This window comes from Dendrobates tinctorius, unplaced genomic scaffold, assembly GCF_039654945.1.
Source record: "Dendrobates tinctorius isolate UK_male_01 unplaced genomic scaffold, ASM3965494v1 ptg000143l, whole genome shotgun sequence".
NCBI classification, from domain to species: domain Eukaryota; kingdom Metazoa; phylum Chordata; class Amphibia; order Anura; family Dendrobatidae; genus Dendrobates; species Dendrobates tinctorius.
The window spans coordinates 19,711,036-19,732,472 of record NW_027361810.1 but is presented as its reverse complement, the minus strand read 5'-3'; the positions used below and the strand labels follow the sequence as shown (position 1 = coordinate 19,732,472).

General features: G+C 42.1%; 1 protein-coding gene across 2 annotated transcripts in view; it reads right to left on the bottom strand.

Annotated features, from left to right (window-relative positions):
* Positions 1-241: 241 nt before the first annotated feature.
* Positions 242-21,437, bottom strand: part of KYNU (kynureninase) — a 130,054-nt gene continuing 108,858 nt past the window's right edge. For both annotated transcript variants that reach the window (XM_073545571.1, XM_073545570.1), the window contains exons 13-14: positions 6,217-6,447; positions 242-2,223 (exon numbers count right to left, since the gene is read on the bottom strand). In XM_073545571.1, the coding sequence (XP_073401672.1) occupies positions 2,080-2,223; positions 6,217-6,447 (375 nt within the window). In that variant the 3' untranslated portion in view covers positions 242-2,079. The remainder of the gene's footprint in view (positions 2,224-6,216; positions 6,448-21,437) is intronic.

Genomic DNA, 21,437 nt, shown 5'->3' with positions numbered 1-21,437 from the left:
CAGATACTGAACGTGTGAACGTGACCCAAAACCAATTTTCTTTTTTCCATATCAACCTTTCATTTCTTCTTTGATCTTTTACCTTTTTCCTACTTATTCCTGTCTATATTAACTTCATGGTATTTTGAGTATCACCGAAGTCTTTGTCTCAGTGTGGTTCCTCCTCCACGAATATGTTTGTAAGAAAGTTGCTCAATAAATGTAAAGTCATTGTGAGGGCACAAAAGCAATAAAAAACAGCAACATCTGTCAGATTTTATCATGGAAGCAGTTGTTCTTGGCAAACATGACATGGAAGTAATCATTCATTTTGCAGTAAAAAGGACCTGGAAACACATTATTTAGGTCAGTTTAATTAAAGCAAAGCCAAATTTATTTATTTGTTTCTTTTCTATATATAAATTGGACCTATAGGACAATTCTGGGACAGCAAATGCCATAAGGAAATAACTGCTGGCCTTGAAGATGGAGCTTACTTGTATATATCAGATGATGGTAGGAGGTATGCCACCATATGGAGCCTGCACCCTGAATAATGAGATCTACTCCACTTTTACATCTATAGGGAATATTCTTGAATAACTCAATGAAAAATAATGAATGTGGATTAATAAAGAGCCTAAAAAATATATTATTTATATATATATATTTTTTTTTTACAACATATGTGTCACGCTCATGCCCTGACTGGTGGGTGTGAGCCAGGGGGTTGTGGCCCCACTTTGCCACAAACCAGACTACCCTGGAAGGGGCGTGACTATGACAGCTGCCATGGTTTTCACTGGAGCCTCTGATGGTGAGGTCCGGCTTGTGCGGCAGGTAGCTGCCAGGTGCCACTTCAGGGTGGTGTCTGGCTGTGGCTGCTGATCCCACTGGGGAACAGGACACTTGGTCAGGTGCGACTGAGACAGGCAGGTGGGCACGGCAGGCGCGGCTGAGACACAGGGCAGGCCAGCACGGCTGAGACACAGGGCAGGCCGGCATTGCTGAGACACAGGGCAGGCTAGAGTTGTACATGAAGGAACAGGTAGAGACCTGTTCACACAGCAGGAGCAGGTACAGGAACAGGCAGGAAGGAATGGAGTATGACGGAACAGGTTTGGACCTGTTCACACAGGAGAGGTAGGTATGGGTACTGACAGGAAGGGGTGGAGTATGACGGAACAGGTTTGGACCTGTTCACACAGGAGAGGTAGGTATGGGTACTGACAGGAAGGGGTGGAGTATGTCGGAACAGGTTTGGACCTGTTCACACAGGAGGTGCAGGTACGGATACAAGCAGGAAGGAGTGGAGCATGAAGGAACAGGTTTGGACCTGTTCACACAGTAGGAGAACCGCAAGGCTGCAGAGAAGAATAGTAGAGCAGCAAGAGGTTCTGCAACAGCAGTACCGGAACCAAGCAGGACCACAAGAGTACGGAGCACAAGCAAACAGGGAGGACACAAGGAAAAACACAGCAGGGAAAGAAGCCAAAGACAAGGAGACAGACAGACAAAGGTAGGACAGAGTTCAGACAGGGCAACAATACGAGACATGACCAAGGACACAGGGACCAGAGTATACACAGGTACAAAGCAAGGCAAGAACAAAGACACAGAGACCAGGATATTCTGCCTCCTGGAGGGCAGACAGACAAGTACCAAGCAAAGCAAGGAGTAAAGCCTCCAGAGAAGGAGGAACATAGAGCAAGACCTGGCAACTCTGTAGCAAGACACTAACACATTGCACAGGCAAGGTTCCACTGCGTGGAGCTGCCCTAAATACTATAGGGCTCTTGGTAATTGGTCAGGGACATATTAGCCAGGTGCACCCTGAATCCATAAGAACCAGAGAGTTCTGGCACCTCCCCCTATGCACACAGCCAGGAAACATGCACAGAGCAGATAAGAGACAAGCGGCACAGAGCATGGAGCTGGCAGCAGACAGAAATCACAGCATGGCCTGGAGCAGTGAGTAAGTTGGTGTGTGGGGGATGGGAGGTCATGCAGCGATGCCAGCAGGGTTGTTACAATACGTATAAAAATCAAACATTTGTGACACGACTGTTTGAAACAACCGAGACTAAGGCAATCTGATCTTTATTCTTCTATCCCATCTCTCTTTGAGCTTTCAACAGCAGCCAAAGCTTCTCCCAAAATTTTAATAAACTTGAAGACATCGTGGAATGTGTTATAGAGAGGAACGGGTGTGATCCGTAGAACATTGGGCTCCCGCATATCACACTGTAAGAGAAAATAGAAATGGTAAATCTTTATTGCCTGCGCCGAAGGTCAATTTTAACCTGATAACCATTTCTATTGCGATCCGGTCTAGTATCAAACTGGTATAGCTACACCAAAACCTATATCTAGTCTATACATTTGCTTTTTTTGTACTCTTGTCTGTTTTATAACCAAATCTTACACCACATACGGAGTAAAAGTTATTTATTTTTTTTAAGCACCCAAGAGTAACTGCAGGTAAACTAACTCCGGTGGCAAAATTGTAATCCCTTAAAAGGAAGCTATCCTCAAAAAATTACCTATTTTATAAAGCAGGTTTTTGTTTTAAATGTATATTGTATTTATTTATTTATTTATATTATTACAAGATTTTTTTTTCCTCTATTTCATTCTTTATTAAAAAATATGTGACATCTTGAATTTTTTTTACACTGGCTACTGGGGCTATTTAGACTATAACTTCCTAAACCAGGAAATGCACATGTACATTAGCCACATTGGTCAGACTGTGACCTTATCTTTCGCATTGAAGCATCTAATGAGCGTGTGCAAAGGTCTTTGTGAAGAGAGGAGGAGCAGAGGTCAGATGTGACAATCACCTTTTGGGATTGGTGGACATTATGTTGTTAGTTGTGTATGGACCTGTCATGGTAATCCTGCCTCTATTGATAATGAACCTGCTGAAAACTTTTCCTGAAAGGACATAAAGTATGAATGTAAAAAAGTCCCAGTAGATTATGTGAACATTGCAAAGTTCTGAACATTGTGTTGTAATATAGTTCATATGAAAAAAATGCCAATTTTTTAAGTGTACTCATAAGAATTGTAGCAAAAAATAAAGAAATAAAAAAAAATGTAAAGATGCAAAAATAAAATTTTCCCCCACTTATCCCAAAAGTAGCTAGCAAAATGTAAAAAAAAAAAAAAATAACACAATAACACTTTTGGCTTCACTGCGTGCACAATTTTCCAAACTAAAAAAAAAATTAAATATTTATTCTAAACTGCGAAATGCAAAAATAAAATTTAAAAAGGAAAAACTGCATTTTTTTTTGTAAATTTGGTTCCCATAACAAGATGAATAAAAAGAGATAAGAAAGTTCTATGGATAACAAATTGTTATGAATAAAAACTACAGCTTATTTTGTGAAGAAAAAAAAAAAGTTGTTATGCAAAACATTAAAAAAAAGTTATGGTTCCTAGAACATGGTGACTGAAGCCAAACTTTTTTTTTTATTTTACAAGTTTTTTTTTTTAAGTAGTTAACATATATGAGTTTGGTATCGCCATAACCGCATTAACCGCTAGAACAACGTTACCGGGTCATTTTTACCTAAAAGTGAATGTCATAATAAAAAAGGAGGGGGGGGACATCAGTTTTTCTTTCTGGATTTTCTCCCATCTTTTAGTACCATATATCTGATAAATAATGGTGTCATACAAAGCTGCAACTTGTCTTGCAGAAATAAAAACTTGATAGTAGTACATCAGCTAAGGTTTTTGACTCCCCCCGACCCTACACCTTTGAGGCATAAATACCTTTTTTAGCTTGTGGATGCATGCAAATCGGCGCGGTCCGGTCTGGTCCGATGGGCGTGGCTTAGGAATCTTCTCCCCCCCACCTCCTCGGCTTGCTTCATGTAATCTTCGTCTGTGAATACCACAGACACCGTTGTTTTCCGCACTTGCGCAATGTAAAGGCCCCCCGGAGCCTGCGCAGTATGCTTTGCCTGACTGTGGGCGAAGCATATAATCGATACTGCGCAAGCGCCGGTATTTTCCAGCGCGGTTTATGCCTCGGAAGTCTTCACATGCAGGACACACTTCCGGGGCATAGACCGCGCTGGAAAATACTGGCGCTTGTGCAGTAGCGAATATATGCTTCGCCCAAAGTCAGGCAATGCATACTGCGCAGGCGCCGAGGGCATTTACATTGCGCAAGCGCGGAAACCAATGGTGTCTGGTATTCACAGACAAAGATTACGTGAAGCAAAACGAGGAGGTGGGGGGAGAAGACTCCTAAGCCACGCCCATCAGACTGGACCAGACCGCGGCGATTTGCATGCATCCACAACAAGCTAAAAAAGGTATTCATGCCTCAAAGGTGCGGGGTCGGGGGAGTCAAAGGCTCAACTAGAATCCTTATGGGACGCACAATTTAGTGATATCTTTACATGATATCACTAAATATAGGTGACAGATTCCCTTTAAGGGGTTAGAGAATGTTTACATCTAGGAACGCAAACTATGCCTGCCTTCTTCCAAAACAGCATCACACCTTTCCAAAGGTTGTTTATGGTATTGCAGTTCAGCGACCTTCGCTTCAATACAGCTGAGCAGCAATACCAGACACAACCATTGGACAGGTGCGGCACTCTTTGGGAAAAAAGCAGCCATGTCTTTCTAGTCCATATAATCTTGTTCCCTTTTTAAAGAGGTTGTCCACTACTTTAACACTGATGGCCTATCCATTGGATTGGTCATCAATGTCTAATTGGTGGGGGTGCGACACCCGGCACCCCCATTGATCAGCGTTCCTGGTGTCGGCAACAAGCAGAACTGCTCAGTTGCGGAGCTGCAGAGAACAGCTCCATCGAGTATGGCACAACCACTCCCTATTTAGATCAGTAGGGGCGGATGTGCAGTATCCGTCCGCAACCACTGTTCTATCAATGGAGCTGCGCAGTTCCATAAGTGAGCCATTCTGGTGGACATCGGGAAAAGCTAATCGGTGGGGACGCTACGTGTCGCATCCCCACCGACTACACATTAATGACCTATTCTAAGGATAGACCATCAATATTAAAGTAGTGGGCTACCTCTTTTAATATACAATAAAGTTTAATATTTTTCAGTATGAGCAAGCTTCAGTAGAGTTAATTTTTTTATTCTCAGAAGGCTTCTATTATGAGTTTATTCATTTTGGGAAGGAGCAGCAAAAACTCAATTTCCAATAGCCTCATTGTTTTCTATTACAATATACAGTATATATATATATATATATATATATATTTTGCTTTATTTTAACATTAAAAATTCCTAAATTTTAACATTTCTCAGGTTAGTCACTTGAGTACACGTCAAGAGCGGTGAATTTTCTTATTTTTTCTGCTGCTCACTTTTAAGCTTTGCTGTGTGAGCTAAGACAGCATCAGCAGAGTCATCTCATTATAATAAGAGGGTGCAGGTGTTCGTGACAAATGACAGCTCCACTGGGCAGCAATCTATTTGTTTTTAAAGACTGTATTAAAGTGTTAGATAAATAGCTAACAAGATCTTTAAGCTCTAAGCCTCAACACTTCCCTATACATCGCTCAATCACACAGTCATGGGTTCTTTATGAGGAGAATGGAGGAAACCGGTGCCAGCGGCTTACAGTATCCAGCACAAGAACATACGGGGGGTTGAATTCCATCCTTTTCTCCCCTGATATTAAACTTTGGTGGACAGTCAAGATGTCCCTTTACCAATCAGATAATTTTGATGTGATCAGCTGACAATCACACTTAGATGACATTAGCTTAATATGTAGGGGGCCATCCTCATAGTCATTAACTTGTATTCTTTGCTTCTGCAATATGGCTGCTCGTAAAATATTTCCAAAAGTTACAATAAAAACAAAACAAACTAAACTAGTTAATTTTAAAAAAATGCCAAAAAGGTTATTTTTCTATAAAAAACTGAAATGTAATTAACCGAGATGACATGCCTGATAACCTCTCATGTAAATACATAGTACCGTTCACGTTAATGTCCGCCGCTCCATCTTTATGCATAAAAGTATGAAGTTAATTGAAAATAAAGAATTCAGGCGTGAGCGATGACATCCTACAAAGTAGCAGAAGGAAGTCAACGCTCATAAAGGGGAATGATTGGAAAACTTTGTAATGTCTTAATGTGATTACCGGGTCAAGTGCAATTTTATTAAGTAAAACGGTTATTGACATTGTTAATTTGCAAACACGTCTATGACAAAAGGACAATATCACGTACCACGACGCCTCGCTTTTCCAGTTCTCTGTAAACAGCTTTTATGGGCAGAGAAAATGCCAGGGAGAGCTGACATCCCCGATCTTCGAAATGAGAGGGTGTGATTATTTTTGCATAAGGTTTCTTGGGTTCAGCCATATTTTCCCTGTAATAATGTTTAATTAAGTATTCCAAATAGCCAGTCAGTAAAATCGACTTTTTACGTAACTCCTTCATGCTGGTTTGATTGAAAACCTTTTGAAGTAAAAAAAAAAGGAGGCATTAAACATGTAATTGGATAAAACGGAATAATCGCTTAGAAAAGTGACATTTGTAGTTTATAGATTTGCAAATAATTAAAGTGAAACGATGAACTTGATGGAACTGTGTCTTTTTTTCAACCTTTGTAACTATGCAGAAGGTTATTTCAAGGTACCAATCCAGCATCAGGGTCTTCTAAGATACAAATATCATCATTGTTGTAAAATATTGAAATCATGGTATAAGCAATACATAAGCAATAACATACCTGATGCGCTTCGGACCAAGGTTCTGTTATAGTTGTAGGGAAAGCGTAGTACCCCAGTTAGGCCAGTAGATGGGGTGGAGTGCATACTCAGCCTGTAAATAGTTAAAGTAGGAGGAGCTAACCTGAGATTTGAATCAGTTGGGCGGAAGCGCCCTGACAGGGCAGTCAGCTCTGTAACGTTAAAGATACAGGCCCGGCTGTCCAGGGCCTGAGGGCCACAGATGACAACACTGCAGAACTCTATGACTGAGAGTGCACACCAGGCACTCGAAACGCATCAGGCAACTTGATTTTAATATGGCTTAATTTGCCACAATAAAATATATATTGTTTTCTTTATTTCTGGAGTGCCATCAATCTCCTTTTTTCCTGATTCCACTATGCTAACTAGCTTGGATGTGCACCCTCCACATGTGAATTGGCTCGTCTAATTTGGATTCATCTCGTGGCAGTTCCAAGTCCTCCCTCCATGCACTGCAGAAAACAGCAGCGCAGATCACAGCCGCACAGTTCACAGCAGTGCAGAACAAAGCAGTGCAGATGACTACACTACAGATGGTAGTGAGACAGTTGGCAGTGGTACAGCAGCACAGGTCACTCATTATGAGGCAGGTTGCTATGAGGGCAGACGCATTTTTGTCTGGGGCGAAACAGACAGGGGAATTCCCAAAAATGGTGAAGCTGGACAGAGAGGATGCTGTAATGCTGAACGGGATGGGACATCCTGGAGATATGCTGAAGTAAGACAGTGAAAGCATAGGGAAAGTGACAGAGTTGTGGGCTGTGGAATCTGAGGTAACCGTTGTAAAGAAAATGGATGTGCTGCATACAAAAATGAGTAAAGCTGCTATTGTTAAAGTTGAACGGGACTGTGACTCTGTTTGTTCCACATTGTCTGAGGAAAATGTGCAGCGCATTACAAAAAGCCCTAAGAATGGAGCTGCAGGTATGCTGACAGGAACCAGTCATGTCTATGTGAGGGGAGGCCAGGACACCGTTGCCCCGGAGTCCTCGGCCACGACTACGGTCCTGGCCGACCCTTACATGTGCATGCTGTCAGGATTCTCCAATGCCGGCAGTGGACCGCAAGTATACGATTTTCATACATGTGGTCGCATGCTGACTAGACATGCGCAACCTCAATCAATGCAAGTGTGTTGAGCAAGATTGGACATGTCTGGTTGGAATGTAGCTGGAATTATGCAAATTGCATATTTGCGATCACATGATCCTGGCTGTAGAAATTCCTGACAGCGATCTAAATTCTTTTATGAATGGAGCAGTGGTGCGCATGTGCAGCATCCACCCCTTCATTCACTTTTATGGTTATATGGTATAGTACATGTTCATGAACAATACTTCAATTTACAATGAATGGAGCAGTGTTCACACTTGCACACTACCACTCCAGCAATACATTCAACACTGCTGCAGGTTGACTTATAAACTTAGGGTCATGTAATCATCATCAGACCAAAAGGACTATCATGTAATGTCTTGATGCATGCCACTCCACATAGTGAGTCTTCATGGTTCCCTGGTGTTCGGCCTTTTACCCCTGTATCCGGATCAGATGCACTGGCCTCTGGATTATATCCATGGATTGGTGCTGACCAATCGATTAAATGAGGGTAAGAAGAATCCACACATCAGGTAAGAACCTGAGATTGGCCATAGCAAAGTTATATACAAAGTGTAGTTATAGGATAGCGGGGTTCAAGTTCACAGGATTGGGCAGAGACATTTGGCAAAGAGAGAAAACAGTCAGCCCTTGAGTCAATGAGTAAAACAAAAGATTAAATGTGGAACAAAAGCTGGGACAGAACACAAAGGGTCAATCCTATAGAAGACTACCAGAACTGTAGAATAGTACAATAATTGGAAAGTGACTATAGGAGTTTAAATAAGAAGTGGTGCGGCCACATTGGCTGCTGAACCCGTCTAGTAATTGTTCTACCCTAGGAGTGGAATATGCACCACCCAGAACTGTCAGCACTCAGTCAGCACTGCTTCCCTCGCTGTCAGTGTTGCCCAAAGGAAAATATTGGCAGTGTCAGACAGCGGTGGAAGCTGGTGAAGTATTAGTGACAGATAAGCATTAGAGATGCTCCTCAAATTTGAGTCAAATTTTAGAAACTCGCTGGACCAGGCAAATTCAAACAATTTGAGATTGGATTCGCATGCATTGGTGAAAAACAAACTTGCTTATATTTTTCACATTGCAAAAGCTAGTACAAGCAGGTTACTTGGATGCAATGCTGCAGACAATGAGGAGAAAGTGGAGATTGCACCAACAATGATTTACTTAACATATACAGATCAAAAGATTAGTGTCTTAAGTATGAGATTGAGAAATGGCACAAGAAAAGACAAAAGGTTTTATTACAATACAGAATTTAGCAACGCAGATATCCAAAATATAATCACAGTATTATTCACACGTTATTATTCCTATGTCTGAGTATCGATCACCGTAAATGTTATCTTACATCAGTGTAACTCTACACGTCACTGTCACTAGCTATCTGAACACCACTAAACAGTACACAAGCCCTAATAGTAGTCTCGACACTAACTGCTTGGCCGGAAATCCAATTCAGGGGACGTTTTCTCTCATTCAACTCGCTACTTGAAGGGCTGTCCCAGTCCACTCCCAGTACCACATGTCTGCTCAGTAACGGTCCTCCGCTACAGCCGGATCATCTTTCAAGCCTAGTTCAGCTCTGGTCAAGGTCTTCTACTGGCGCTGGTCTCAGTCTTCTACTCAGCTCAAGTCACCGATCTTCCTCGTAGTTCAGGCCTGAATTCAGTCCTATTTCCTTCAAGACATTAGTTCCATATATCACGATGCGTCCATTTCTGATGGGGCTTTTCACCAGTATGATCACCTTCTTTCCCAAATTCTTTCCACAGACACGCATCTATCTCCATCCTTACCACCCCTGCCACAGAGATAGGTAGTAGGATGGCTGCCGTCAGTCGAATAATTGGGCCCCCTCTAGGTCAGCTGACGTTGGTGAAATGTTGATGGAAATATGCTCCTGGCATTGTGGTCAACTGGCATCAATCTTCCTCTCAGCTCAGGTCATCGACCTTCCTCTCAGCTAAGGTCTAGCTCAGCCCTTCAGAATCTGATCTCTCTCGGACCCTTTTGTGGTCATGGTCCCTGTAAACCCACTTTGCAGCCACATGACCTGCTTGGTACAGACTCTGGGTGCCAACTAGCCCCTGCTCAGCCTGGCCTTTTATATTTAATAACTGTGACACAACTGTCACCTGACCCTGTGTCTCTACTATACTATTCCCTCTAGGAAAAACCTATTCATTTCTTCAGTTCCTGTTTGCCATTTTCACCCAGCAGATGTTTACCTGCAGATGCTCATTGAGAGCGTCTTCTGTTCACCACCCCCTTACAATTGCATAGGGCAGAGAAGGCTTTTATGGACTCAGATGCTGTCATGTGAGATTCCTCATAGTGCTTTGCAACTATAACATTACATGATATAGCACAGACAATCAGGAGAGACTATGAGAGACTGTATAAAAGCAGAAGCATGGAATGAAGCAGCATTTTTAGGGTGATTCAGGATAGTGAGATGATGTCACAGCTCAGCAATAAAGATAGGGAGATTAAGCCACAAAACACTGAATAAACATTACAGATAGTGTGTGACAACACAGCAGTGAAGAACAGTTAGCAACTATTTTTGTATAGCAAGATATGTTGAGGTCACTTTAACGCAAATATAAAGTTAATATTGTGAAAAAGTTTGAAAGGGGTTGGATACTGTCCTAGGAGACTTCAGAGTGTTGCACACTTTTTTTGGAAGTTTTGCAGAATTGCAATTTATAGGGAATTGATTAGTTGCAAATTGTGTTTTCAGGAAAAAGTTGAAAAAGCTGGCGAAAGTGAATTTCAAAAGATTTGCTCATCTTTTAGCAAGCATGTGACACGCAAAGGCTATTTCATCATAGGCAGTCCAGATATCGCTGAAGAAAAGGATTGACATCCATCTTGTTATTGCTTAACCCTTGATGTGTCTGTCATCCAATAAAGCTTTTCAAGCTGAAAGTAGATTTTAATGTAAATATTTACACATGAAAGTAAATAAAACATAACAATAGGATAAACACATAAAAGTCCCTGAAAATGCAGCTTTACCAAGCCCTTCCTGAATGCTCGTATATTTATCCTCACAGCATTAAAGCATTGTAGATCCATTTTCTTGATTGCATCGGGAGCTGGGACTTAGCTAGTAACGGTTAGATCCATTTTGCTGAGGTTCTACAGCAGCAATTAGCATTTGGAAAGCCTAAGTCACCGTGCCAAAAAGGGTAAAATCAGCCATAAAAAGGAGAATCACTGAGCTCTCGACTCATTGCCGGAGACTCCCCGCAGCGGATTTAATGACATAGACACATAGCAGCTACGTGGTGACATAAGTTCATAAATGAAAAACCCTGTAGTCTCACATTGATGAACTAAACACCCCTCCCCCCAAAAAAAAGGAAAATATGATTTTTATGGAGTCTTTACAGTGAGGTACTTTGTGCAAATGAGCCCCTGGTGTGAAATCTTCTATCTGTACTCAGATTCCCAGGTCAAATTTGCCTAATTTAGCAGCAAAAATTCAGGCAAAAAGCTTTCAGGATTTGGCTTAACAGCTTCTGTTGTTACAGATGAAGCATTAAGTTACGATGTAGAAAATGATACAAACAATCAGCGTTCGGGAACGTTATAAATGACTCGGCTCTAAAAGCTTTCTAAGCTCAGCTCGCGGAGTAGAGAAAGTTCATTTGTTTGACTTGTGTCCTTGAAATTTCTATAGTGCCTCTGCCGGGGACGTCCGTCTTAGAAATCACCGAGCAATTTCTGCGATTGCTGCAGATCGGTCAATTATACCAACTTTATTATTAAAGGGAAATTTTCAGCAAAAAAAAAAAAAATATTCCGTACAGCCTGTGGAACAAGTAAGTATCGTCTGAAACATGTAACAGTTTTAGGCTTCAGTCAGACGTCCGTTTTTCTCCCATACGAGAAGAAGATGGACCAATTATTTTGCTCACACTCTGATCAGAGTTTGATCAGAGTGTGTTCTGAATGTAATCAGTTTTTCTTGTAAGTGGAGGAGAAAAGAAAAAAAGTTTCTCACCCCTTTTTCTTTCCAACAGTCCATGAAAAATATCGGAACGCCTGCACTCGGTCCGATATTTTTCGCGGACCCATAAAGTTCCGATACCGATTTCGATCCGACCATGAACATGTGAATGGTCCCATAGACCACCACAGGTGCGAGTGCTATCTGTACAAATGATGTTTAGCACTCGTACAGGTGGACTGAACATCTGAATGAGGCATAATTATAATTGTGGCTACAGGGAGAAAAATAAGTCGTCGAAATTATGCTGTAACAGTTACTATACAGTGAGCGCACTGAAATCACTCCCCCTACACTCTGCATGACATCCTACTCTGCAACATATGTGACTATATAGTGAGTGGTGACTGTTAAAGCCCTAGCTCCACCCTGATGACTGGAAGCGAGCAGCTGCAGGGAAAACATAGCTTTTACTTTCTCTCTGCAGCTAGTCTTTTGATAGATATAGTCTTCCAATCAGAGACCTGCACATGTTCAAGACAGTATTAATCTGCAATTTCCCACTATGGTAAATACCATTATTTATATTTTTTCATCTGAGGAATAAATTGCACTTAAATAATATTGTAAACATGTGAAAATATGTGGTTTATGGGTGGTGGTACTACTGAAGCCAGATTTTTCAATTTTCCATTAGTTTTGCAACTGAATTAATTTTTTTTCATTTTGCGCTGAATTAGAATTGGCTTGTTTATCAATCTATCGCCCTCTGTTGACAAAAAGTGGAATTATTGAAGTTATAATTTATTATTGTTGCTTATGTAGTGCCAATATATTCCACAACGCTGTACAGACATTTTCATTACTGTCCCCATTGAGGCTCCCAATCTACATTCACTATCAGTATGTATTTGAAGTGTTCAAAGTCAACAGTGCTAACCACTGAGCCATCGTGCTGCCCACACCTATACATTTCAATTCACCCACCAGTCAGTCGTTAGATTTAATATTATCATTTAAATTATTAATAATAATTACAGTTGATTTAGATATACATCGTTTCTTGATTAATTTACATTTTTGAACCACAGTTGTGCTCAAAAGTTTACATACCAGGGCACGGTACAAAGATATACATCTTTCCTGTACATACCAGGGCAGAATTTTTGCTTTCTTGGCCTTTTTCAGAGAATATGAATGATAACACTAAAACTTTTTCTCCACTCATGGTTAGTGGTTGGGTGAAACCATTTATTGTCAAAGTACTGTGTATTCTCTTTTTAAATCATAATGTCAACCCAAAACATCCAAATGTCCCTGATCAAAAATTTACACACCCTGGTGATTTTGGCCTGATAACATGCACAGAAGTTGACCCAGATGGGTTTGAATGGCTACTAAAGGTAACATCCTCACCTGTGACCTGTTTGCTTGTAATCAGTGTGTGCATAAAAGCGGAGTGAGATTCTGTGATCCAGACAGACTCTTGCATCTTTGTGTGTTGATTAATAAATTCAATTTTTTGATACAATTTATATACATTCCTTGTATCCTTTATGAGGGTATGGTTGTTTCTAACTACATATAATTACTGCATACAAGTTTCAGTACTTTGAAACATTATTAGTTTCGCAAGTATAAGGCTGTGTGCACGTAGTGGAAGGTGCTGCGGATTTTTCCGCGTGGATTTGGGAAAATCCGCAGGTCAAAAGACCCGCGGTTTATCTGCAGATTTTCTGTGGTTTAGCCTGTGGTTTTCCCCTGCGGTTTGACACCTGTCATTGATCAGGTGCTAAACCACTGCGGAATCCGCGCAAAGAATTGACATGCTGAGGTTTTGAAACCGCAGCAAATCCACGCGAAAAATTCTGCACCGTGTGCACTGCGTTTTTAATTTCCATTGATTACAATGGTACTGTACAACGCAGCAGGGCCAAAAACGCTGCGGATCCGTGGCAGAATCCGCAACGTGTGCACACAGCCTAAAGATGCAGAATATTTTGTTATGCCACTTTTCTTTATTTGGAGGAAACTTAGCAACAATTCAAATAACCAAAACCTGTCTAAACACTATTGCAAATTATAAATTGGTACAGAAATTGCACTGTAACATTTGCTCCTCATTCAGAGACAACTCTTTTTGCTTGTCTCTCGTTCTCCAGCATGGGATCATCTCTTACAATTGTCCAAAAGTAATCTGCAAGCATTGATAGATTCCACTTTTCTTGATATCTTTTATCCTTAGCCACAATATTTTGATGAAAACGCTGATCAAGTTCGTCGCTCACTGCTCCGCAGCTTGGTGGAAAAGAGTCTAGATGCGCACGTGGAATTCTTAAAGGACATGCAACAGCTAAGATCCTTATATGGTTTGAGGAGTTTTTCCACCAACTCCTTTATTGTTATCTGCTCTTGAGTGTCTCAATAAAATTAGTTACCACTGATGTGAATGCTACCCTCGCAGCCTTTTCTTTACCCAGCAACAAACGGAGAAAGTACTCATAGAATCCTAGAATGTTAGAGTTGGAAGGGACCTCCTAGGTCATCGTGTCCAACCTCCTGCTCAATGCAGGATTAACTAAATCATCCCAGACAGATGTCTGTCCAGCCTCTGTTTGAAGACTTCCATTGAAGGAGAATTCACCACCTCTCATGGCAGCCTGTTCCACTCATTGACCACGCTGACTTTCAAAAAGTTTTTCTAATATCTAATCTGTATCTTCTCCCTTTCATTTTCATCCTATTGCTTCTAATCTTTCCTTGTGCAAATGAGAATAATGATGATCCCTCTACACTGTGACAGTCCTTCAGATATTTCTAGACAGCTGTTAAGTCTCCTCTTAGCCTTCTTTATTGCAAGCTAAACATTCCCAGATCCTTTAACCGTTCCTCATAGGACATACTTTGCAGTCCGCTCACCATTCTGGTAGATCTTCTTTGAACTTGCTCCTGTTTTTTAATGTCTTTTTTAAAATGTGGTACCCAGAACTCGACACAGTATTCCAGATGAGGCCTGACCAAGGAGGAGTAGAGGTGGATAATTCCTTCACAAGATCTAGTTTCTATGCAACTCTTAATACATCCTAGAACTGCATCTGCCTTTTTTGCTGCTGCATCACACTGTTGACTCATGTGAAGTCTGTGATCTATTAGTGTACCAAAGTCTTCTTCCCACATGCTGTTGTTTAGTTATAGTCCCCCCATTCTATAGATGTATTTTTTGTTTTTATTGTCCAAATGTAGAATCTTGCATATTTCCCTGTTAAATATCATTCTATTAGTCACTGTTCATTGTTCAAGCTTATCTAATCCTTCTGAATTCTTTTCTCTGTCTTCTCTAGTGTTAGGGTACCGTTACACCTAGCGATGCACCAGCGATCCCGACTAGCGATATGACGCCGTCAGGATCGCTGGTACATCGCTAAGTGGTCGCTAGTGAGCTGCCACACAGGCAGATCTCACTAGCGACATCGCTGGGGACGGGGATCGCTACTTACCTGTCAGACGCCCTCCCGCCCGGCTCCACGCGTCGCTCGTCGTCACAGCAGGAAGCGCCGCAGGAAGTGGCCGACGAGGAATGGTCCAGGAGCTTCTTGCGCGATCAGCGATAACCAGCGGGGGAGCCGGTCGGAGGTAAGTATCACATGCAGCGATATCGCTAGCAATATCGCTGCAACGTCACAAAATCGGTGACTTTGCAGCGATATTGCTAGCGATATCGCAGTGTGTAACGGGGGCTTTAGCTATCCCTCCTAGCTTTGCTTTGTCTGCAAATTTGACTAGTTTACCTTCAGATCCCTTATCTAGATCATTTATAAAAATGTTGAACAACACTGGGGCCATGACAGAGCCTTGTGGTACCCCACTAGAAACACTTTTCAAATTGGATGTGCAACAATTTATTACGACTCTTTGAGTACGATCACTGAACCAGCTATGAATCCACTTAACTGTAGCCTTGTCAATACCATACTTGGTCAATTTTTTCAATAAGGAAAGTATGAGATGCTTTATCAAATGCTTTGCTGAAGTCGAGATATACTATATCTGCTGCATTTTCCTGATCCACCCAGTCATCTTGAAGAAGCTTACAAATCTGAGGTCCAATAAAGACTCCTTTTTTCTTTGATTCTCTCAACCTTGGTAATTTATCAATGAAATACGTGAATGCTTTGCATTTTCATCCATCGCCTTTACAAAGTTCTTCATTTGGCCTAACTTGATACGCAATGGTGGTAAGTGGTAACAAAATCTTATGTAGGTCAGCAAGTGCTGAATGGAGGACATAACTCTCTGGCTGAAGTGAGTGTTGGAAATGCCAGTCTCTTATTGTAGTGATATTCCACACAGAAAGCAGCAGTACTTTGTGGAGACTAAGTAAGAGGGCAACCACATTTAAATCATCACAGAGGGGCCACAAATGTTGGTCATAGTTCAGGCACTTCAACAGCTGTTTCATGTTGTCATAGGTTTCTTCCATGTGAAAGGCATAACCAACTGGATTTGAAGGTAACACATTGCATTTAATTAGCAAGATGGCTTTTAGGCTTGTTTTGGACCAATCAATGAAGAGCCTTCACTCCTCTTGATTATGACTTATCTTCAGAGCTTCCATTAAACTGTTGATGTTGTTACATGCTACAAGATCGCCCTCCATGAAGAAATATTGGACAAGATCTTTATCAGAATATCGCCCGCTAGGTGATTACACTGCTGTAGCCTGGAACCTAAGAGCTCAGCCTTACTCTTGGACAGATCCAAATCTCTAACAAGATCCTTTGTTTTATAAGAAGTGGTTCAGTTGAGGCTGCTGACAGAAGCTCTGGGTCGTAAGTGGAAGATGCTTTATGACACCCAGCGTCCTCTTCTTCATCACTTGACTAGGCTGAAAATGTTTCTGGTGCTTTTGGAACTGGCAGTTCTTCTGTATGTGGTACTGGGCGTATTGCAGATAGAATGTTTAGATACTGCAAAATCCACTTTTTCTTCCTTGAAACTCCTTTCCTAATGGAAATGTGGCGCCCCTGTGGTCTCAGTCGCCACAGGGTACTGCACTTTACCCAGAGGTGTGGTACTCTGCACTCAGGTAAGGAAGGGGCACTGCCAGGACTCACACACCAGAACCCAACACTAGTCCCCATCTGGCCAGGAGGGAGATAAGTAGAGTGTGTGTGTGGATAAATTAGAGAAGGAGCAGAGCTTAAGGGAGTAACAGTTGGTGAGGAGACGGAGAAGGAGTGTAGTAGGAAGAGCTGAGAGAGAGAGTTGTGAGGGGAGTCTGAAGGAAGTTCCTAGGAGGACAGAAGGAGTCCTTAGGGCACGGGAAGTGCGGAGGCCACCCATGGGCCCATATCCAGAAGTGGAATGACCAGGTTGCAGTGGGAAAGCCGGCCCCTAAGACTAGTGGAGGACTACAAGACTCAGCTGGCAAGCCGGAGGTTGAGGTGACTGTACGTACCTCAGCCACAACCACATTCATTCACTAAAAAGGCAGCCATATAGGAGCAAGGGGACTCTGAGGATGAAGCCCGATAAGGTCTGCGGCTTCTGACTTGGGGACACTGTGAAGGTGCTGGCAGAAGAAGTGAAAACCAGTGCAGTGAGATGTCAAGGATGGAGTCACACAGAAGGGAGTCCTGGAAAGGTGTATCCCAATCTATCTGGGAGTTTGCTGGACCCCTCACCTGGAGGACACGGCACTAGGCGGGCATCTGTGCACAAGTGAACTGTGAGTAAAATACTGGAAACTGCACCCTGCGGTCATCTGTGTCATTCACGTCTCACCTGCCCTGCACCGCACTCACCACAACAGCCACCACCATCTCTTTTATCATCCTAACTGCCCTGGGTCACAGCTCTACCCATGGAGAGCTTAAACATCTTTGCTGCCCTAACACCATCCCAGAGGATCTGCATTGCAGCGTTTGCTATCCTTGCCGAATCCCACGGGTGGCGTCACAAACTATTTCCCCTACAAACTACCCCATCATCATCACCATTTATTAATTTTACTGGATGCCCAGGGCCACGGACTGGGTCACAGCTACCGTGACTTCCCCTTTAAGAACCGTCTGGCCAGGTATCAAGTAAACCACGGCCTTGTGGGGCGCTCCAGAAACACCATGCAGAAATAGTAATTAGTGGTGTGATTGGTTGGCTTACACCAGATCATTGGGACTGCAAAAGGCAGAGATTGCCTCTTCCCAAGCAACCTGTGTATAAGATGTGAAGTACATCTATTGCAGCATATGTGTGGAGCCCAACTCTTTTCTTGATCTCCTATTCTGCAGCCAAAATACAGGTTGTAGGCTTTCCTTATCATGGTAGACAAAGTTTCGCCTTTGTGACACAAAAGTAACTTCTCCGCATGTGTAGCAAAAGTTATCTGCTTTGTTAATGAAAGAACGAGGCATACCTAAAGAAAAAGTATAGAAATATGTCAATATGCTAAGAATCTAAGCTAAGAAATCCTAAACTGTATACCTTATACATCATTTATAAAAGTGGGTGATGGAAGTGTAATTTGGATCACGTTGTCGGAGAAGAGTTGGCGTTTTTTTGATTGGTCAGTGCAGTGGTCGCCCTGAGATGATAGAAGACTGAAAGCTCAATAGACTAAATACTGTAGATGATGTAATAGACGAGAAACTAACAATGCAATGATGATGATGATTATGAAATAATCAAGACAATATTTTTCTATAAGCTTGGAGGAAAGGTGTCATAAGTAATTGTAACCTCCTCTGGATCTTGAAAGTTAGAGCCAATCAGCAAATTTATGCATCATATTCGTTTTCAGCTCCACAAAAAGAGTTACGTTCAACTGTTTTCGGATCACACAGCTGAGTAATAAAAAACAATTCTTTATTTCACACCATCATAAAAACGTGTAGATGTATCCACAAATATATATATATAGCCACGCGTTTCTGGCTATCAGCCCTTAGTGCTGATAGCGAGAAACGCGTAAGAATGTGACTCTGTTTTTATCTATTTGTGGATATATCTACACGTTTTTATGATGGTGTGAAATAAAGAAGAATTGTTTTTTATTACTCAGCTGTGTGATCCGACAACCCCTTTTTTTTTTTTTTTCCTCTCATTATGATCCGACGATCAGACGGAAAATTTTTTGGATCGCTGCTGGCAAATTCAAGGCTACCAAGCACATTGACACGGTGAGGCATTCCGTTTTTTCCTGCATTTTTTCTGTTCAACTGTTTTCATCTCTGAATCTATTTGGCTGTAGAACACTGAAACTTTTAAACAACATTTTATGCAAAAATACTCAAATCAAATCATGAAAAGAGATATATCCCTGAGCTCAGCATCTGCTCTTCCATTTAATGCTGATCGTACGTCAGGTAACTAACCTGCCTGAGTATTTTTGAAGGACTGTTGTGTGGTTCAACACCTGTTGACCATCACCACCTGTTGACCATTGTTGCAGGTGATATATAACACTCTATGGTATAATACATCGCATATTGTAAATGATCAGTATATTAGAATAGGAGATCTGTGAATATACCAAATTCATGGCTGCTTTAACATAAATCATGAAAGTCCAGAAGGACGGGAATGGGATATATTACTGTATAACACGCTGCAGATTGTGCATACAATTTTTGGATGATTAGTTTGAGAGTTCCACCGATCACTGCAAGATTCTTCTGCCCCTGGGTCTGTGATCCAGTACTGAGTCCAAGCGGATACAGTAAGAGAAAGGCGGCATATAATACCAAATTATCCATAACAGCGCCAATCTCCATCTCCATGTTTGGTATCATCTATTGGGCCATTATGAGACTGCGAGCCATGGAGCTCCGCAACATGAGTAGTGTTGAGCGATACCATCCGATATCGTGAAATATCGAATCGGATTGGATCGGACCGATACCCAAAAAGTATCGGATATCGCCGATTCGATATCGGAAACCAATGCAAGTCAATGGGACAGAAATATCGGAATTAAAAAAAACCCCTTTCATTCCTTGTAGGTTAATTCTACATGAAGAAAAACAACTAAGAATAATGTAGAATGTATTGGGGGAGGTGGAGGAGACATTAAAGCCATAGAGGTTTAGCCCAATAAAATGGAATAGCAGGAATTAATTTTTCTTTAAGACATTCGGAGTTACAAAGATATTGACTATGTTAAGCTTTTTTATATTTTGTCAGATATGTATGTTTCACTACTTCCATGCCCTTCACCTTCTTTTTTACTTCTCCCACACTTTCTCCTTCATGATCCTCAGCAGCAGCATCTTTTTCATCAACTTCTTCTTCACCTTATTCATCTTCTTCTTCTTCTTCACCTTCTTTCTATTATTCTTTTGTTTTTACATTCTTCATATTCTTCTTATTCAACTATTATTTTTCTTCATATTCTACTTCTTCATCTTCTTCCTATTCTTCTTCTTCATCATATTCTTATTTGTGACAGGCATTCCTGTAGTTGTTATCTATAAAAGTTTGAAGATTACACCTTCCGTTCTGCCTGTCACAAAAGATTTACAACAGGATTTGTCCGCGTTCAGTTTGGCCTGCAGCAGCAGGCATTTTCCAGGGGCACCACGAGGAGGAACGGACTCACCCCCATACACTGCTTAGTCTTCTTCTGCTTATAATTTAGATAATATCTTTTGCTCTGATTTTTAGTCTTATGCTTAATGTTCTTATGCTTTTTGTTCTTCTGCTTCTTGGTCTTCTGCTTCTTGGTCTTCTGTCTCTTGTTGTTCTGTATCTTGGTGGTTGTCTTCATGTTCTTTGTCCTCTTGGTCATCTTCTTCAGGGTCATCTTTTTGGTCTTCTTCGGGGTGGTCTTCCGGGTCATCGTCTTCAGGGTCATCATTTTCGTGGTCGTCGTCTTCTTCGGGGTGGTCTTCAGGGTCGTTGTCTTCAGGGTCATCATCAGGGAGATCCAGAGCGATAACCAAAAACCATTTCCAAAAGCTTGAACTTGGAAATGTAGCAGAAGGTACAAGAAGGCTGAGGAACTGCCGAGAACCAGCTGACGGTACTGGAACCCGGATGGGTAGCAGAAGCTGCAAGAGCTAATGGAACTAGCGAGGACCAGCTGACGGTGCTGGAACCCGGAGGGGCAGCAGAAGGAACAAGAGCCAATGGCACTACCGAGGACCAGCTGATGGTGCTGGAACCTGGTTACTAAGCAGGAGGTACCTGTGCTAGAAAGCACTACCAAGGACCAGCAGACTTTGCTGGAACTCGGATACCGAGAAGGAGGCACCTAAGCCAAAGGCACTGCCGAGAACCAGCTGACTGTGCTGGAACCCGGAAGGGTAGCAGAAGGTACCCATGAAAAACAAAGTTGCAAGGCCGCGAGCCGGCCGCAGTTACCGGAACCCACAGTCCTATTCGGGGGTGCTTGTCCTATTGGCACTACGGAACCAGCCTTTGTTGCCAGATCCCGCAGCCCACATAGGAAGCCCATAAACTGCAGGCACCATAGACTCGGCTAACCCGACCGCAACACGACAGGACAGCGTATTGGTGGCAAAGTGACGTTGACACTACCCGGAAACAGCAGGTGTGCTGGAACCAGGCTGGGCAGGAGGGAGTACCTGTGCCAAAGACAATGCCGGGAAACAGCTGGC